This window comes from Patiria miniata, unplaced genomic scaffold, assembly GCF_015706575.1.
Source record: "Patiria miniata isolate m_02_andy unplaced genomic scaffold, ASM1570657v1 HiC_scaffold_6, whole genome shotgun sequence".
NCBI classification, from domain to species: Eukaryota; Metazoa; Echinodermata; class Asteroidea; order Valvatida; family Asterinidae; genus Patiria; species Patiria miniata.
This window is the reverse complement of record NW_024037073.1, coordinates 25,493,040-25,513,113: the sequence shown is the minus strand read 5'-3', so window position 1 is coordinate 25,513,113 and position 20,074 is coordinate 25,493,040. Positions and strand designations below refer to the sequence as shown.

The 20,074-nt window shown below is 38.7% G+C and overlaps 1 protein-coding gene across 10 annotated transcripts in view; it reads left to right on the top strand.

The window, feature by feature from the left end:
- The window catches only part of LOC119742634 (tRNA (uracil(54)-C(5))-methyltransferase homolog), a 64,951-nt gene extending 45,308 nt beyond the window's left edge, over positions 1 to 19,643 (top strand). For 3 of the 10 annotated variants that reach the window (XM_038218767.1, XM_038218766.1, XM_038218765.1), the window contains 2 exons: positions 9,285 to 9,388; positions 16,150 to 16,181. In XM_038218767.1, coding sequence (XP_038074695.1) covers positions 9,285 to 9,388; positions 16,150 to 16,161 — 116 coding nt within the window. In that variant the 3' untranslated portion in view covers positions 16,162 to 16,181. Of the gene's footprint in view, positions 1 to 1,145; positions 1,222 to 1,362; positions 1,520 to 2,823; positions 2,869 to 9,284; positions 9,389 to 14,559; positions 14,729 to 15,529; positions 15,639 to 16,149; positions 16,330 to 17,956 lie in introns of those variants that run through there. The other 7 variants (XR_005272884.1, XR_005272889.1, XR_005272886.1 and 4 more) reach the window with 7 other exon arrangements.
- Positions 19,644 to 20,074: the final 431 nt, after the last annotated feature.

Genomic DNA, 20,074 nt, shown 5'->3' with positions numbered 1-20,074 from the left:
TTTCATTTAATGATGATTATTGCAAAGACTGTGCCGTGGGTTTACTACCCAGAGTTCGAATTTGGAGTGTTTGGGAAACTTGCTAGCACAAATAACCAACAAGATAGGGATGAATGTTTGAGACATGAAAGAAAAACTGGCGCCAGAAAATTCTAGTCAGGAGTGAGTGACATGGGAGCTTGTTAAAGAGTGAAAGTTGAGTGTGCTGATGTAATGAAACACAAATAAGAGCACAGGGAAACTTGACACAAGTTTTAGTTTTGATGTTTGGATAATCAAGAAAGAAAATTAAAATACAGATATAAATTGTCACTGCATCAACATAGCATTGGAACCACACTCTCCTCCTTGAAATGGAAAGTGTACTTTAGACTTCTGTTTTCAATTGAAATACTTAGAAAGCATCCGTGAACTTCTTCTTGGTTTGGGGACAAATTGATCCACTTTGCTAGCAGACTGGTTCCAGGCCCATGCATTATCCGATACTGATTGTGGGGCAGGAACCAGGCAGCCTCGCGAGAACAGAAATATCTTCTGGCAGCCAATAATTTGACATTGTAAAGTAAATAATTCAATAACTAAGCATTGGCTGATTGGTTTTTGGTTCAAAACTGAATAACTGTTGTATTGCTAGAAAAAAAAAAGCAAGTCAGAAATGAGTATACAGTGTTTATACATCGGCAAAGGGCAAAGCCTAATATTGATTTACATCACCCCAACGCAAAATTCCATCTTATGAATAGTTAAATGCGGTACTCGCTGCTATGTACAATGAACATCAGATTTGAACCAGCCAACCGATCCCGCAAGCTCGGTGCTTTGGGTGGTGAGACGTCTGCATTAGAAAGCAGGAGGCCTCCGGTTAAAGTCCAACCCAAGTGATTTTTTCCGACTCTCACTTGGGAGGTAACACACTGAGTATACAGTGTTTATATGTCAGTGAAGGGCAAAACCAAATATTAATTTAGAAAAGAAATCTAATTTTTGGATGAAACTCGAAACTAGCGAAGGGAACAGAACTTTAAATCCCCCCCCCCCCCCAACACAAACATTCCATCTTACAAATATTCATCTCCTTTCCTGTTACATTCAGTTCTTGCAATGGATTAACTGATGGAAATCCAATTTTTTGTTTCATCCCTCAGCTGCCAAGAAGATAAGGAGGAGGCATTGAAAGTACTTAACGGACACAAATGGAAAGGACAAGTGCTCAAAGCCAAGGTATTCACAAAGTCACTCGTGGTTTTTACTATTGGCACTTGCTTCTGTTGGCACTTTCAATGAATTTACATAACTAATCAACAGTCTTAGTATTGGCTACCAGTGCAAAGGGTCTAGTGGCTGCTATTGCTGTGGTTACAGGTTCACATTCCCGCAGTGACTCTCCGTAGCTCGCCAAGCCAGTTGAGGACCCGGACACTAAGAGCCTCGCTCTGAAGAGAAGCCAAGAGGCATCTGATGGAAACACCCAAGAAGCTAAGAGGAGGAAGGAGGAGGACAGCTGACCAGTAGAAGAGAGGTGAAGACATTGAGATAGAATGCAGGGTTGGGCTGGATTTGAACCGCTATCCATTAGAAAAGTACTCCGGTTCTCAACCAACCAAAATCATCACAACACTCATTTCTTCTTTCATGCAAGGGTACAAACAAATGGCTCATTTTATGGAAATTCATGAATTTTTTTTGGGATGATTTTGTCGGATATAGGAAGGTAGACCCCAGCCAATAATACCATTTATAAGGTTTGAAATCCCTTGAAAGTTGAAGTGCAAAGAATGTGATTGCCTTCACTGTGGTAGATTTTTTTTGAGGAAGGGAAAGGAAATGTGTTACCTCAAGTACAGGGCGAGTCAAAAAAGTGGAACCCAAACCCCCAAAAATGTATTTCATATTTAAAATATATGTAGCACCAAACATAATAATGACTGGAAAGCCAATTTCATAAGCTACTTTTAGATGAAATTTGCTCAATTCGCTTAAAGAATATCACCATTTAAACATAATGACCCTAAAACCTGTTTCGTCAAAACAAAAAAACAGTTAATATTGTATTCTGATTGCTAAGATCTACTGTTTTTTTTAAAGACGGGCCTCAAAAGGACTTTGTTAAATATTTTTAACTTTTAAGCTGAGGTTTTATTGCTGGTAATGCTGGAAGACAATTGTGATGATTCCTGAAATTGCATTTTTGGACAAAAGAGGTTTTGTGGTCATTGTCTTTAAATGGTGATAGTCTTTGAATGGATTGAGCAATTTCAGTAATCTTTTTTCATCTAAAAGTAGCTTATGAAATAGGCTTTCCAGTCATTATTATGTTTGGTGCTACATATTTTTTTTAATTTGAAATCTAATTTTTGGGGTTTGGGTTCTGCTTTTTTGACTCACCCTGTAGTTCATGATCAGCACAAGAAAACCATTCTTACATCCAAGATTACTATTTTATGAACCAAACTTGTCAGTTCCAAAGGCCAGTTGACATTGTGAACATGAAATTTGTTGAGTGAAACTGTTACGTGGTCAGTTTACTCTTCCTTGCTATTTGTTTTCCTTGAACGGACAGCATCAAAGCTTGCATGTCTGTGTAGAGTAAGTTGACCACATTCCATTATCCTTTATGAGATATGGTGGGCATGATACAAGGCGCTATTTGGTTTAGGTCAAGATATTTGGATTTACCCCAAATTTACCCCAATCAAATGTCGCCTTCTGATTGTGTCTGCCATATCTCAAAAAGGGTAATAGCAGTTGAAGCGTTCATGATTATGAAAATTCTTAAGACTCTGAAATACTGAGTGTGCTTTTCGCTCTTCTCCCAATCTGCAGGTTAAACAACACGGTGACTCCACTGTGGAACCAGCCGTATGAGGACCAGCCGTATGAGGACCCAGTAGGTGAGCTACCCGCCAAAGACATGGGATGGTTGTGGGCCAGAATGGAAATGTAATCTCCCTTGACAAAATGTTTCCAGACATAGTTCTCTGGCCAGTGGACTTACATACTGTACAGCTGTCCTGAATATTGGTAAAGCCCCAGAAGATGTTTTACCCAATTTTCTGAAATGAGCTGTCTTCCCTACACACAAAAGTCACAAAATTAAAAAAAGGGGAAAACCCAAGCACAAAGCCAATCAATTCACAGCTGCTTGAGTGGGACTCGCACCGGCAACCAATGAGAGTTGAGGTGAACCCCAACCCCCTGCTTAGAGAGACTTTCTCATTCAGGGGCAGATTGAGACCAACTGTCCCTGGACTTACCGGCAAACTGGAAAAAACTGCTCATTGAATCCTGTCCACATGACTTTGCAAAGAAAATAGAGTAGTTCTGAGAGAAGCAAAGAGCAACCCTAGTCACTCTAAATTGAAAGTCAAATTTCAAATCATAGCATTTCTTTTTTTGTTTTCTTTTTTGGAGATAGAGCACACCTATCCACTAATATTGGTGCTCAAGACACTACTTCATTAAGTTAAAAGTGCACATTGCCTGGAATGGACATAAAGTGTGCACACATGTAGATGTGAATGTGATGTGCCTGTCATGAACACTGCAACAGAAAGTTACAGAAAAAAATTCTCAGTAATTCCCCTAATTTCTTGTCAGGTCTTCATGAAACTTGGCCCTGGATAAATTGTGCAATAGTTTCAGTATCATGTCTTATTATTTTCATTGACAGATAACACTGTTGGTTTCCGGCTTGGCGTACAAAGGTAAGTATTTCCTCTGAAGTTTCCTTTTTGCAAAAGACGTAGATCAGCGTTTATGTTTGATTGGATCGGCTGTCAAGGGGCGTGGCCTATTAGTAGCTACTGCTGATCAATTCCAACCAATCAGAATGCAACACACAAAAAGATTGACAGGTGTACATATTGTGCATTGTCTAATATGTTTGTCAGGAATTAATTATTGAAAAGAAAGAAACAAGCCACAAAGACATAAACCCTTGTCATCCCCTTTGCTGACCAATATGTTGGCTTACTTTTGTGGCATGAATATTGAGGGTATATGTTTGTACTTTCAACATTGACTAGCAAGCTCTTTTACTCAATAGGGATTTTCAAATATTACATTTGTACAAGCAAGAATTAGATATTAAATTAAAAATAATTCAGGAAAATCGCTGTTTGTTTAAATGTTGCTAGTGTACACTTTTATTTATTTCATCACTGATCTTGCTTTTACACGCAGATTTGTTTGTCCTGTAAAAAGTATGTGACTTTTAGAAACATGGTTTGACCTGCAATTTTTTTTCTCAAATATTACTAGGTGTCAGAAAGATGCAAGAGCTCAAACACCAATTTGGTGATAGTACATTTCTGTATTATTTGTGTTAAGAGTTTTAAACGCAATGAAATTGCAGCTTTAATGAACATATAAAAAGCTGCAATTCCTCAGATACTGTGCAAATTAAGATACATCTCGTAGGATGCCAACTTTACAACGACATTCATATTTTACAGCATTGATTTTTCAATCATCCAAATTCAAAGTACCCTTGAGTCCATCTATAAGAGATATTAGAATATTACTTTGCATTTAAACATCATACAGACATGGAGCTCATAAATGTAATACAACAGACTAGTGGTGCTACACAGATTATGTACAATTATAGAGCATGCAAGTCTCACCAGTTCACATTCACTTTTCATGTGAACATCTTGGTACCAAACACTGACTAGTCTAGCCACAGACTCCCGTCTTTGAACTCACCCAATACACCCAATGAACGAGATTTGGCCAGGATTGTCTGGATTTGTTCATTTTTTAAAATATGCATGACTTGCCGTTTGGGGAGCTGTTTTCTTGAGTTTTGTTTCCAAAATATGAAATGGCGGCCGAAGGTTGAATGAAAGAAATCATATATTTTGGCCAGATAATAATGATTGATAGTAATACAAAAATGGAAATTAAAAATACAAATGTTCCAATTCTTTAAAATCATAACTTTATTCTTGCGTTTATCGTAACGGTCGCCATGACGGTTCACCATGCCATTTTGGCCAACAACTGTACAAAATACAGTTTGTGTTTAACTTGAAAGGCTCATTATGATACACAAACAATATACAACCCTTGTCAATTTGTTTGTATTCACTCATTCCGTTAATTTGCCGAAAAATCCATTTGTGATCCATCCAAACCAAAATATAAAGGAATTGAGTGACTCTGCTTGTTATATAATTTACAGTAGTGAACCGTGGTTACACTATGGTATGGTTGGATTTTTCGTCCAAATGAGGGATTAAAAACAAATTGAAGAAGGTGATACGTTGTTTGTGTATCCTAATACGGCTTTCACGTCGAACACAATCTGTATTTTGTAAAAATATCGGTCAAAATGACATGGTGCACCGTCATGGTGAATCGTGTGCATTGACCATGTTACCAGCGCGTGCGTGTGTGTATTATTATTTGAGCGCGTACTACGCGCAATATCCGAATCCAATATCAAGGCTATTGTACATTCAGACAATCCCGGCCAAAATGGTTGGGACACTTGGAAACAACCTTAGCCTCCAACGGTCACCAACTCCCCGGCTCCCCCGGTCAATGTTGTTCTCTCCAGCGGATGGAGCACACACCGCGCAATGAGAGACAACATTGAGCGGGGGCTGGGAGGTTGGGGCCCAGCGAGTTTTGGCCAGGATTGTATGTTTTTGAGGTCAACTTGCACGCTCTATGACAGTAGCCATAGACATCTCACTTGCTCCAATTAGACTTTAAAATGCCTTTAAAAAATAGCAAATTCAATGTATTTTCTTCTTTAATTAAAGTTGGTCTTTTAATCTTTTTGTTTGTCTATCAGGTCTTGACCCACAAGATAACCATTCCACCAGCACCTCTGACGTACCGGTGACTGGCGCTGCCATAACAGATCCTTATCACTATCTGACGCAACAGCACTTCACCTCAGAGATTTTCAAGATTGAGATCCAAAACCTCCCAGACATTTTGGATTTGCGGTGAGTTTGCTCCCTAAACCTTCAACCCTTGATATTGATAATTAACCATATTTTTTCCCAGCTAGTAGCTGTGTAGACACCTTTGATCCACCAGACTTAAATCCCATACTGTACATCTAAAGCCCACAATATGTCTGTGCTCTGCAGACAAAAATCTATCCAATGTGTAGTTGAAACAAAAAGCTTCTGCATTTTTTCCCCTTAGTGTTTTTTATGCCCCGCGGCGAAGCCGAAGGGGCATACTGTTTCCGCCTTGTCCTTCCGTGGGTGGGTGGGTGGGTGGGTGGGTGGGTGGGTGGGTGGGTGGGTGGGTGGGTGGGTGGGTGGGTGGGTGGGTGGGTGGGTGGGTGGGTGGGTGGGTGTGTGTGTGTGTCCGGACAAATCTTGTCAGCGCGATAACTTGAGAAATACTTAACATATGAACTTCAAATTTGGTTTGTGGATTGTCCTTGGTAATCCTAAGAAGCCTTTTGCATTTGGGGCTGAAAGGTCAAGGGTCAAGGTCACAGTGGCTGAAACAATAGAAATTTTGTCAGCGCGATAACTTGAGAAATACTTAACATATGAACTTCAAATTTGGTTTGTGGATTGTCCTTGGCAATTCTAAGAAGCCTTTTACATTACGGGCCAAAAGGTCAAGGGTCAAGGTCACAGTGACTAAAACAAAAGAAATTTTGTCAGCGCGATAACTTGAGAAATACTTTACATATGAACTTCAAATTTGGTTTGTGTATTGTTCTTGGTAATCCTAAGAAGCCTATTGCATTTGGGGCCGAAAGGTCAAGGGTCAAGGTCACAGTGGCTGAAACAATAGAAATTTTGTCAGCGCGATAACTTGAGATATACTTTACATATGAACTTCAAATTTGGTTTGTGGATTGTCCTTGGCAATCCTAAGAAGCCTTTTGCATTTGGGGCCAAAAGGTCAAGGGTCAAGGTCACAGTGGCAAAAACAAAAGAAATTTTGTCAGCGCGATAACTTGAGATATACTTTACATATGAACTTCAAATTTGGTTTGTGGATTGTCCTTGGCAATCCTAAGGAGCCTATCGCATTGGGGGTCGAAAGGTCAAGGGTCAAGGTCACAGTGGCTAAAACAATAGAAATCTTGTATTTATTCTGAGATCATAGGGATTAGGGATTAATTCATATAAAACCTACAGAAGACACTAATGCTGTCAATGAACGTTCCATTTGACCAAGGTACATGTAATTTGATGTTAGAGTGGTGTTATGTCATGGAAACAGTCACGGTTGCGGGGCATTTGTGTTTGTAAACACACCTGACTTGTTTATCTCTAAGATTTGTAAGGATAAGTTCTTTGTTCCTTGTTTTGAAAGAAACTAAACCAAAGTAGACAATAGAGTTTCACAGTTGACTTTGGCATAGATGTGCTTCAGAATAAATTTTTATTTTCTCTTCAAGACTTTTTTTACGTGTAAATTGTTTAGTCTGTCATTAAGGTTTTGCTCAGATCTAGGTTACTTAAAAAAAAAGTGAAATGGCACTCTGCACTTTTTACATGTAGAGTTTTACAGCTCATAAAAGATCACAGACATAACGTAGCGCTTGAATTATCTATAACTGAATAAAATTAGATGCAGATCAAAAAATGACATTTTGCAAAAGACGTAAATCAGCTTTCATGTTTGATTGGATCGGCTGTCGAGGGGCGTGGCCTATTAGTAGCTAATGCTGATCAATTCCAACCAATCAGAATGCAACACACAGAAAGATTGACAGGTGTACATATTGTGCATTGTCTATTATGTCTGTCAGGAATTAATTATTGGAAAGAAAGAAACAAGCCACAAAAGACTTAAACCCTTGTCATCCCCTTTGCTGACCAATATGTTGGCTTACTTATGTGGCATGAATATTGAGGGTATATGTTTGTAATTCCAACATTGTCCAGCAAGCTCTTTTACTCAGTAGGGATTTTTCAACAATTACATTTGTACAAGCAAGAATTAGGTTTTAAATAAAAAAATTCAGGAAAATCACTGTCTGTTTAAATGTTGCTTGTGTACACTTTTATTTATCTTATCACTGATCTTGCTTTTACACGCAAATTTGTTTGCCCTATAAAAAGTATGTGACTTTTAGAAACATGGTTTGCCCTTCAATTTTTTTTCCAAGTATTACTAGGTATTTGAAAGACGTAAGAGCTCAAACACTGATTTGGTGATAGTACATTTCTGTATTATTTGTGTTTAGAGTTTTAAATTACACAAGGAAATTGCAGCTTTAATGAACATATAAAAAGCAGCAATTCCTTGGATACTGTGCAAATTAAGATACATCTTGTACGATGCTAACTTTACAACGACATTCATATTTCACGGCATTGATTTTTCAATTTCCCAAATTTGAAGTACCCTTGAGTCCATCTAAGAGAAATATCAGAATATTGCTTTGCATTTAAACATCATACAGACATGGAGCTCATAATGTAATACAACAGACTAGTGGTGCTACACAGATTATATGTACAATTATAGAGCATGCAAGTCTCGCCAGTTCACATTCACGTTTCATGTGAACATCTTGGTACTAAACACTGACTAGTCTAGCCACAGACTCCTGTCTTTGAATTCAACCAATGCAGGGATGTGGAGGTCAACATTTTTTCAGTTTACTAAAGTAATCAACTTGCAATATTGTTTTAATGTGTTGTAAATTGGAATGATGATTTCTTGTTCAGAACCCATTCTTTGCCCTTGACTGGATAAATCTAGTAAAATCACCTAGGTTTTTGAGGTCAACTTGCACGCTCTATTGACAGAAGTGGAGTACAAATTGCTGACTTCAACTGTCAACTACATTTTTTTTCCAGATAGTAGCCGTGAAGACACCTTTAATACACCAGACTTAAATCCCATACTGTACATATAAAGCCTACAATGGTCTCGTATATCATATATCTGTGCTCTGTAGCAAAACATCTATTCAATTGGATTTCTCCTTGCTAAAGATAGAATTCAAGAAAGTTTGAACAAAAATTCTGCACTTTATTTGGTCTGCAAAAAGTATTTTCCACGTTGTGCTACATGTACATGTATGCACAAAGATTGGTGTAATGTATTTGGAATCAGATGCTCCTAATGCATAACTTGCAACTTTGTTGATCTGTTACTTAGGCTGTGTCTGAAACGGGCTTCTGGCGCTATGGCTACAGCTATTGTCAGATTGTTCCCATGTAATTGTTATGGGTGAAGACCTAGACAATATAGCTCTAGCCATATCAATTTTTTAATCTGTTCATTTGTGCATCAGGTCTTGACCCACCATTCCAGCAGCACCTCTGACGTACCAGTGACTGGTGCTGCCATAACGGACCCTTATCACTATCGGACACAACAGCATTTCACCTCAGAGATCTTCAAGATTGAGATCCAAATCCTCCCAAGACACTTTGGATTTGCGGTGAGTTTGCTCCCTAAATATTGAACCCTCAATAACAATTACCATACAGTTTGTGCCTTTTTAGGAGTATGTATGTATTGTGCTCCATGCTTGGGATTTGTCAAGGTCTGTTAATAACAGAATCAAAAGGCTGTAAAATGAATTTCACTAAAACATGAAATATCCAGGCCCTGTGTTTGTTTGACCACATTTAACGTACACTTTTTTGCAATGCACCTAAATGAACCTAAAATTAGTTGCATTGTTCATGTCTAAAAGTTTGTACATTTAAATATCTCATTGGCTGCATGGTATGTGCTAATGAACGTAACAGTCACATCAAACTTGATCAAAACACTTTTGTTAACATTATTTTCCCCTCAAACAGCAGTGACACTGAAGTTCCAGCTCATGACATGACTGTATTTCTCATGAACATACATCTTGGCACCATCATGAAAATATGTAAAAGCCTGAAACATCCAAAGACTTGGAATACGGAGGTGCATTTCCTAAAATAAAAACCTCCAAATCTGTTTCAAAAGCACTTAAAAAAAAATCTTTATTTACAGTGAACTTTCAGGGTTATCCATATGTTAGTACCAATACATGTACATTTTCATACTGAAAAAAGTAACAAACTTGCTCATTTAAAGGAAAGGTAGATCATTTGTCATTTGTGCATTTTTTTTTTCATTTGAAGCTACAAAAGTGTTCAAAATCTAAAAACGGGTGCTTAACAACTAACATGATGAAGCTCTGTGAATGCAGTATATTCCAAACATATACTCTAAGATCTCAGGTTCAATTCAAAAGTTGCTGAGTCATGTTTTATATTGCGTCTGAATTCAGCCCCAGGGACACATTCTCATTCAGTCAATTACAGCTACGCGATGTCATGCACTGAACTGACATATAATACCAACCTAGTGTGCGTGTACGTCGTGTCAACGCTTGCGCGCACATATTCATGGATTCACCGAATTTACAAACCAACTACATGAACTAACATGATGCATCGTTGAAAATTGCTTTCTTTCCTTGTTTCCTTCAAAACGACAGCATGCCAAAAAGAATGATTTCACAGGGAGTTTAGTGCCATTAAAACCAAAAGCCTTTAACAATAATTTTGTCAGTTACTTTTTGGGTAGCTGCAAATGATCTACTCTACCTTTAAATACGAACAAAAGTTTGATTCAAATAATTAAACTATTTGGGATTTGTTAATTTCTGAACCTTTTACATACATACATTGCATGAATACCAGCTGTTCCCTTTACTGATAGTTGGTTGCAATCTGCTCTGGGCGGGCCTGCACATTACTGATGTCATGGTGCGTACATGTATTGGCAATTCGCTGAAGTAAAACACATTTCAACTCCAGCATATTGTGTTGTTAATGTTTCTCGATGTCAAATCTACTTAATTGGCATTCCAAGAAGAAGATGTATGAAACGGCCTTAAATCTGCTCTACACTTTGAACACAGCAAGTTCAAAAGCAGCACTCACTCTACACACTGCTGCCCTTAAAGACAGCTTGCACTTATCAGGTACCAGTGAACATTGTTCTTGACAACATTTCAAAGATTAAATCCCTTCTGGTTCTGGATGTGCATACTGCTGCCCTTGTGCTGATGGCTCAGTGCCAGTCAGCCCGGGACATTGTTCCTGAGTACTTGCAAGTGACTGCTGGCTCTCTGCTGGTTCTTGATGTACACACTGTTCCCCTTGCATGGATAGCTTGCAGTCAGTCAGACTAGAGCATTGTTCCTAATGAGAACTTGCAAGCGCTGGGGTCCTTGCTGGTTCTGCATGTACCTCAACATGCACTTGAACATGCTGCAGACTGTGCATGGGTGCCTTGCTGCTGCTTTGCCTGGAGCATTGTTCTTGACAGCTGTCCAGTGACTGCTGACTCGCTGTGTGTTGTGCATGCCCTTGGCTTGGTGGCTTGCTGCTGCTTGGCCTGGCAGCACGGTGCTCTTGGTCATTTTCTGCCTGTGGAATCACATGAAGCTCAATCTGCTTCCCTGGCTGCGATGGTCGGCTGGGATTCTGTCTTGGGCAACAACGACAGCACAGTTTCAGGAATGAGAAAGCCTTGACTACAGCTTCACGATAGTCAGCGTTTGTGGCACTGTAGACTAGGGAATTAATTGAACTATTGGTCAGTAGCAAAATTGCAATGCATATAGTCAGAATATTTATTGTCTCTGCAAGTTCCAGATTGGCAACAATCTGAGCAGTTGAAGTAAACTTTGATGCCACTACAAGTACATGAATTGTCATAATTGAAGCTGCAGTGTACAGTGAGTTCAGAATGAAGAAAACAGCAGTGTTGATGATAACCATGCAGAGGACCTTGCCTGCTCGCTTGGGACGGTTCGGAAACAGGGCTGATTGCTTGCACACTTTCAGTACTACATAGATGTACAAAGCAAGAGTTGCTATCAAAGAGGCAATGTTAATAATGGAAAGAATCCCAAGGTTGACTTTATTGGAGACAGCGTCTGTTAATGGTACGAAAATCAGAATCACACCAACAATAATTGTTGGCACCCAGAGTCCTGCTGATATCTTTGCTGCTCGAGATTTAGAGGCTTTTTCTTTGAACGTTATAGGATTGCACACTGCAGAGAATCTCTCAGCTGCTATGGTAACCACAAAGAAATTAGAAGTAGCGAGGAACGTGCTTTGGAAACTGTATATTGCCTTTTTGACCAATAAGTTGGACTTTATAGGTGAAAACAGTGCAATTATGAAGTAAGTTATAAGGTAGAGGGAGTCAGCCACAGCCAGATTGGATAAGTAGATGTTGATGATTGTACGCATGGACTTCACTCGAATGACTGTGAAGAGAAAGACAAAGTTTAAGCAGAGGCCGATTGGTGCAATGATTTCAGCACTTAACCATGTTATTTGAGAAACTTTTTTTCCACTCATGTAAAAGTTCTCAAGATGCTTTTCAACTTCAGTTTTGCACCCAGTTGATGGAGTGGAGCTGTTTTGGTAGCCATCACCCATAGTTCATGCACAATGTAGCATTGAGCTCCGTGAACCACATGTTGTTCAGATGCAGCAAAGAATGTTCTTCTCTATTTCAAGATCACTCCAGATTTATACTTACAGGGATTGTAAGACCTTGAGCAAAGTGGAATTGAAACAGAAAGTTTCTTCTTCTTTTCCTTCTTTTTCCCCGAACATTTCTGTCCGATTTTAATGCATGTGACTATCGTGTGGTATCAGTTCCTGTAACCAAAGCAGATGCATGTAAGTCAGTTTCACTACTTGCACTGACATGAAATCTGAGCATTGAATTTGTTTCAGTTTTAATGATTGGCTCTAGAGTAAACATGCATAGTGTGTACATGTAATCATTTTTTTTAATGCAAGTCGTCCCTTCACAAGGCATAAATGCCACTCAATGTGAGGGCTGCCGCACAAGAAGGAAAGACAGGAAAAAAAGAGGATGATAGAAAATGAAGACAATTAAGTTTAGTGTGTATGAGAGATGCATGTTCACATTGTGTTTATACAGGGTGATTAAAATAAAAAGTGACCCGCCCTCAAGATTTTTTTTTTCTTACTTTAAGCAATCAAATTAGATACACCGAAGAAATATGTTTTAAAAGAGCATGTTCTTCTGAAAAAAAACCCAAGCACTAAATTTGATCATGCCATCCAAAGTTATGCATGTTTTACTAAAAAGAACCCGTTTGTGTAGCTGTCTAAGGAATGCGATAATATTGAATGCTAAATGAGCTACATGTAAGTGAGAATTACAGATTACACACAAGTATTCAAATACAAATGAGATTTTGATAATTGAAATCGAAAGAATTTTTACTATCAGGTTGTGTGTTTTGAATATGAGAAGCAAGTTAACTCTCTTTTTTCTTCGAAATATCGATGGTGATTTTTGTATCTTTTCCTTTGCAAGTTCTCGTTCATTCATGGAGGTGGGAAAACAATTGATGTTTCATTGTCCTCATTGAGAGATGTAATATCAGTTCGCAGCACGGTAATTGATAAGTGGTGGACAGCCAAGTTTTGTGATTGTTTTATTGAATAGACATGAATTGGGAATAGAATTTGCAATTTAAGTGATATTTTCACAGTTAATAGTCAATAAGATGCAGACTTGTATTCGAGTCGAGAAACATCGAATCCGAGTCCGAGTCACATTTCTCGAGTCTAAGTCCGAGTCCCGAGTCCTCCAGGTCAAGTCCGAGTCAGAGAGTCACAAAGGTTGAGTCCGAGTAACGAGTCACCTCTTTTTATAAAAAAAACATACATTTTAGGGAATTCAGAGATTCAGAGTCACCTTTGATATAGTATGGAAATACGTACATTTCAGGTGCTGTAAATTTTCATTTTTCCCCACAGCTTTTCTCTAATTTTCTCTGGAAATAAGGAGTTCATTTGCAAAAACAGTTATAAAGGCAATTCAGACAAAACTGGTATTGGCCTAACTTTTGCATTTAAAGTTCAGGCGTTTCGAATAACTTTGTTCAGACTTCTATATACGTGAAAGGTGGCGATTGAAGTTGGACGTAGTGCCGGTTTTCTCCTCTATTTTCTTCCTGCAGAACTTGCATTCTGCACTTGATCTTCCATTGGCAGTTCTCTTGAAGTTAAAATTGACAATTTTTGGAGTGGATGCCATCATGATCTACGTACGTTGCAACTTGCATGTAACGTTACTGAAACGGGCAGATCAACAGACTATTCATATCGCGTTATCGCGATGCGACAGCAATACACGTGTGAACGACAGGACGTCTGACAAGAAAAGTCTGGTACCTTACCCTATCAATCTTGCACCAATGCAGTATTGCGTGTTGATGGCGGGGTACAAGTTTCAGTACATTGATTTCTATAAGTCAATATATCGGTAACAGGCCACGGCCACGCATGCACCACATCGAGCGCCCTGTACATGTATTGCACAGTAAAGAAAACGATCGAATTATATATGTGCGCGTGTGCAGTGCGGTAATTTCCGTCGAGTCACAAGTCAGTTCAAGTCCAAGTCCGAGTCCGTAGCCCCGAGTCTGAGTCCGAGTCGTAAGTCAAAGTGAATCGAGTCCCAGTCCGAGTCATTAAAAATGTGACTCAAGTCGGACTCGAGTAGTCACGAGTCATACAAGTCTGATAAGATGTACTTTATCCGTGTTTTTTTTATTAACATGGAACGAGCCAAATATTTTAAACATTTTTTTTTCAAATTCGGTCACTTTCTTTTTGACTCATCCTGTAGTTGGTTCAACCGGTCACGTGGGAATAAGCTTGATGAATACATCCTGAAAATGGCTTTGGGGATAATGACAGTATATGGACGTGATTGGACGGAGGAGCAGGTAGTTGGTAGTTGGTTTCAATTTGGTCAGGTTACTGATGACAGAAAGTAACATTCACTCAAAACATCTTTAAGCACTAATATTACTTTATACAAAGGTATATGTAGATGTAGACAACAGCAAAAACAAAGAAGAGATTTTATTTTCTATCAATCCTTGTTGTCTTTTTCCCCAAAATGAATTGTGTTCTTCCCCTGGATGTTGATTTATTTACCCATACAACAATTCTGTACTTCCCTTCTGTTTGATATTCGATTTGATCTGATAAGGAATGAAGTCAAATGGAAGTTTTTATTCACAAATCACAATTTAATTTCTGTTCATCAGTTGCCTTTTTTTTCTTTCCTGGGCTAATGTTGGTTGTCATCTGATCAGAGTTTCTTCTTCACTTTCTGGGGTTGTTGTCATTTGAAATCAGTCTCTCAAGTTGATGTTGTCATATTCTCAGTTTTGTTGATGGAACATCTTTGCAAGACAATTTGCAGGGCTAACTACTTGGTCTAACTACGTGGTGGCATGGTTTAGTAAAGGTTTGCAGTACCACCATGGAGAAGTCTGTTTTGGGAAGATGTGTGGTTCTTTTCAGAACCACACATCTTCCCAAAAGAGACTCTGCATGCCTACATGGTGTTACTGCAAACTGCAAACCTTCACTAGAACACTGTCTTCCACAAATGTGACAATTGGGAAGGGGAAAGTGTGTTTGTCCATTTTTGTTTGGGGGGGGGGAATATAATCCCCAACCCCTTTTCTTCCCCTGACATCCCCCCCCCCCCCCCCCCCCCCTGATTCTATGTAAATATTTCAATGCTAATCATACTTGTATTGGTGATATTTCAATGATAGATATATAGACTCGAAAAGATAGGAGAGAACAAGACCAGTTTCTTTGGTAAAATTATCCAGTCAGGTAAAGACAAACATCTGTGAAGACTCGTTTGCATTGGTCTGCATCTCAAATCTATATGGATAGTTGTGAAATTCGAAATTGTTAATTAGGAAGTAGGAATCAACTTTATTTGATTTCATCCATATAATTATTGATCTTCTTTTTCATACATGTATTTTTTTTGCCCTTCCCTAAAGTATTTTACAAACACTGTACACATTGAGTTTTGTCTGCGGGTTTGCAAAATCAACCGGCTTACTTCTGGTTGGACACGAACCCCCAACCTTCTGCTTCCTAGTGCAGACACATTAACCACTCGACCACTGAGCTTGCTGTGGCCAGCTGGCCGTTTGGAGTCTAATGTAGCAGCGCTTAACCCAACTTTGTGTACATGAGGTCATTAGTTTAAATCCCACCTAAGCCTTCCGACAACACTAAGTGCACAGTGTTTACAAAATATGTCAGCAGGGGCAAACAAAAATCAAATATAAAAAAGGCTAATTTACATCTCATAATTTTGTTTCCTGCCCAGGTTCCCATCTGAAGTCCATCCAGATGATCCTTGATAAGACAGCAGACGGTACAGGCATCGACTCCAACACCCTAGCCTTACAGGTGAAGACCCATCCTGAGCTGAGGGACAAGCTTCATGTCGTCACCTCTTGGGGGCCTTTGCCTGTCTACCCTGGGGTGGTCAACTCAGAATTACCTGGTAGGTACAGTGGACTCTGTGACCAAGTACCAGTGTTGTAGTCGAGTTACCAACGTCGAGTCCGAGTCCAAGTCCAAGTCTCGAGTCACAAGCCTTGAGTCCGAGTCCGAGTCACAAGTCACTTGTTCTTAGTTGTTCACCGAACTAATCGTTTTTTAAAATTATTTTTTAATCCGCCATTCTGTCTTTTAAGTAAATCCCAGTGTATATAGTTGGGTGTGTACATGTTGTTTAGAGCCAAAATGTGTTTTCCTTTTAATTCCCATCCCTAAAAAATCTTCCTCCAACCCTTCCCTCCATGTTTTATCATCCAAACAGTATTCCTCAATGATCCTTTCCAATCCCTACGTTAGCTTTTTACTTTTGATGAAATTACATGACTCGAGTCGCGAGTCACCAAGCTCGAGTTCGAGGAGTCATGGTCAAGTCTGAGTCATTTTCCAATGTGACTAGAGTCCAACTCAAGTCCGAGTCCTAGACTCGAGTCCTACAACACTGCCCAGTAATCCCTCTGAAGAAAAGGTTTAGGTGGAACTCTTGAACGCATTGTCGCCCAACACCTTGCGCTGATGTTAAGATATTGGATGATCGTAGTGCAGTGTTCATATAGCACTCTTATACAACACTCTCAGATTGCTCACACTTATTACCTCTGTTCATCAGGCCATGAGAACACTTTCCTGCTATAAGCTCAAGATCAGCCCTATGTGGTCTGCACCCCCCCCCCCCCAAATGTACTCAATGGAGGCAATTGTAGTAATGTATCTTGCCCAAGAACACCAGCACCATGTCCCCTGTCAAGATTGACTCAACATAACATCGTGCATGAGTCAAACACAGGAACCTTTTGGCCACAGGACTCTGCATGCTGAATAAAACTCTAATCAAATAAGCGATGTATAAACACTGACGTATGAACACTGTATGAGTGTGTTACCTCCTGAGTGAAAGTTGGAAAAAAAAACGTTGGCGAGGGGCAAAACCTAAATTGATTTACATAACCCCAACTAAAATTCCATCTTATGAATAGTTAATGCTATACCTGCTGCTATGTACATCAGATTCGAACCAGCCAACTGATTCCCTTAGCTCGGTGGTTGAGTGGTAAGACATCTGCACTAGAAAGTAGGAGGTCTTGGGTTCGAGTCCCACCCGAGTGATTTTTTTCCAATTTTCACTCGGGAGGTAACACACTGACTGTTTATACCAACTGTTTATACGTCGGTGAAGGGCAAAACCTAATTTGATTTACATCACCCCGACGCAAAATTCCATCTTATGAATACTGAATAAAATTAGTGATACACAAGTACATACTTTGCGTAAAGATATTTGTTGTGTGGAAGAGGAAAGTACCTCAGACAGTCAGACCACCGTTTAAACAGAAGATCTGACCTGACACGTGTACATGAGGACATACAAGGGCCTCATGATTCTGATATTTAGTACGCTTGTAGATATTTAAATAATGTTGAACCCTGCATCATAGGTCAATCTGACAATCTACGCGCTTGCCAGTATCAGACTTTAAACGCCCGCAAGAACCTGCCATTTTGAGTCTGCGTTTAGATTAACCACCATTTTGATCGTCTCATTTTGAATATTCTTTGGTCTTTTTTTTCCTCAGAGGATCTCAAGACATCTATCACCAGGCATCTTCTCAACATGCATCTCGATCCCAAATGGCAAGCTCAACTGAACCAATACACGGTGTCCAAATTTGTGCCGGTTACGCTGGATCTGAACAAAGGATTGTTAAAATAAACAAACAAATGTTCCAATAAACCAAAAAGGGAAACCGACTATTAGTGCATTATAAAATATATTGCATTATTATAATATGACAATTGTAACAAAATAACAAGACAGTGTTATATTTTTAAAAAAATAATGATTAATTCATTGTTGAAATCGGTACTCTTAAATTGGACTTTGTCATGATGCAATTTTGTGCTCTAAATTAAAAATGAAATATACATATTTTATCATGAAAAAAATGTTGTTTATATATTTTACTGAAACCAAGAGACTAGTTGTCAATCTACAAGCTATTGTCACATCTTACTGTGTGTAATGAGTTCGTTAGCAGGGCTCAAATTTTGTGTGAACATTTTGTGGACAACAGTACCTGAAAGTATTATTTACTGGACCAATGTACATTCGCAGTTAAAATTGAAACACTGTTACTTAAAGCCATGTGAATCATTTGCAATGACCTGGAGAAGCATTGATTTAATGACAAAACTCTGCTCAAAGTCAAGATAGGAGTGGTACCAAATACCCTTGTAAATTGAAATTGTTTTCGTGTGGACGAAAACTGAGGTGGTGTTAAAGAGGGTGTCCACGGCACATTTTAACATTATGCATTAGCAATGGAATCCAGTTACAAGACACCCCAAAAAAGTGAATGTATTTCCTTGGTTTTCTTAAAACGTATACTATCCAATCAGCCTTCAACAGGTTAGTTGTCATGCACCCTGCTTCAGACTTTTAGCCATATTGTTGCTTCAAACAAAAGTAAAGGCACAAGAAGCAAATAATCATATGTACCTTTTAAGAAAGTTGCAGTCATTAGGATTATACAAGAAGTGTATTTCATTGCTTCTGATGGTAAATGGGAAACATCAAATGTGAACATTTTTAATAGTCAAATGAGTCTTGCATATGTAGGATTAGTCATGATCACGATAATCTGAGACCAGATTTAGACAACACATGCAATCATGAAAGGCATGTATTCATCTGAGTGCAATGTGTAATTATAAAACATCAAGATGAATTTGTATTCCCTTTGTTTTAAGTTACCAAAACTTCCAAAGAATTTATATACGATTTAGAAGTGTTTTTGTCATTACGCATAACCATCACTAAAGAGTGAAATACATTTGAACATCAAAACAATGTGAGTTACAGTGAAGTGCAAATTTATTTATGCAAATGCGATAAGGTTTTCTGTCATGGATATTGGTATGAACGTAGATGATGTGGATATGATTCGCCTACTTTAGTGTACATGTAGTTGTGTTTGTCATTTATAATACATGCACACCATATAGTTATTAAACTTATCAGAATTTATGTGCTGTAAATTTTGGATTTTTGTGACTTGGTTTAAAAATTAACAGTCACTTCTTTCATTTCCAATGGCAAATTATTAAAGTGGATGCGGTGTTTAAAACGAATCAGACTTTCTATTCTATAAATGTTCTAGTTTTCTGGCAACGTGATGTTAGAAATGAACTCTTTTGAACTTTTAATAAAATTGTATTTTCAATGGCAAATTTTATATTAAATGCATGTACATGTAGATCTGAGCCAATTTACTTGTTTTAGTCAAATTATTCTGTGTGAAAGATTGACCATTTTTTCCTCTGGCTTATTTCATTGGGTCACGCTTAATTTCTTGGTTACAGATTCCCAATGTGTAAAAGTAGATATCATGGCTAAAGGAAAGTACTCAAGAAAAATAATCAAACCCAACTTTAAAATATCTTTAAAAAATTTAAGTATCTTCCTTTTCTTGTACATATATTCAGTGGGGAGTGCCCAGGGGAGTGCCGATAAAATCCTACAATCGTGCACACTAAATTACCTAATAGTGTACTGGGGCGGATCCAGGAATTTTCGCAGGGGAGGGGGGTTCATCAGCCAAAAAATTAGAAAATGTAAAGGGGGGGGGCCTGGCCAAATTCGACGATTAGTAACACTAGATTACAGACTGGTGTACCGTATTTTTAACAGGCGC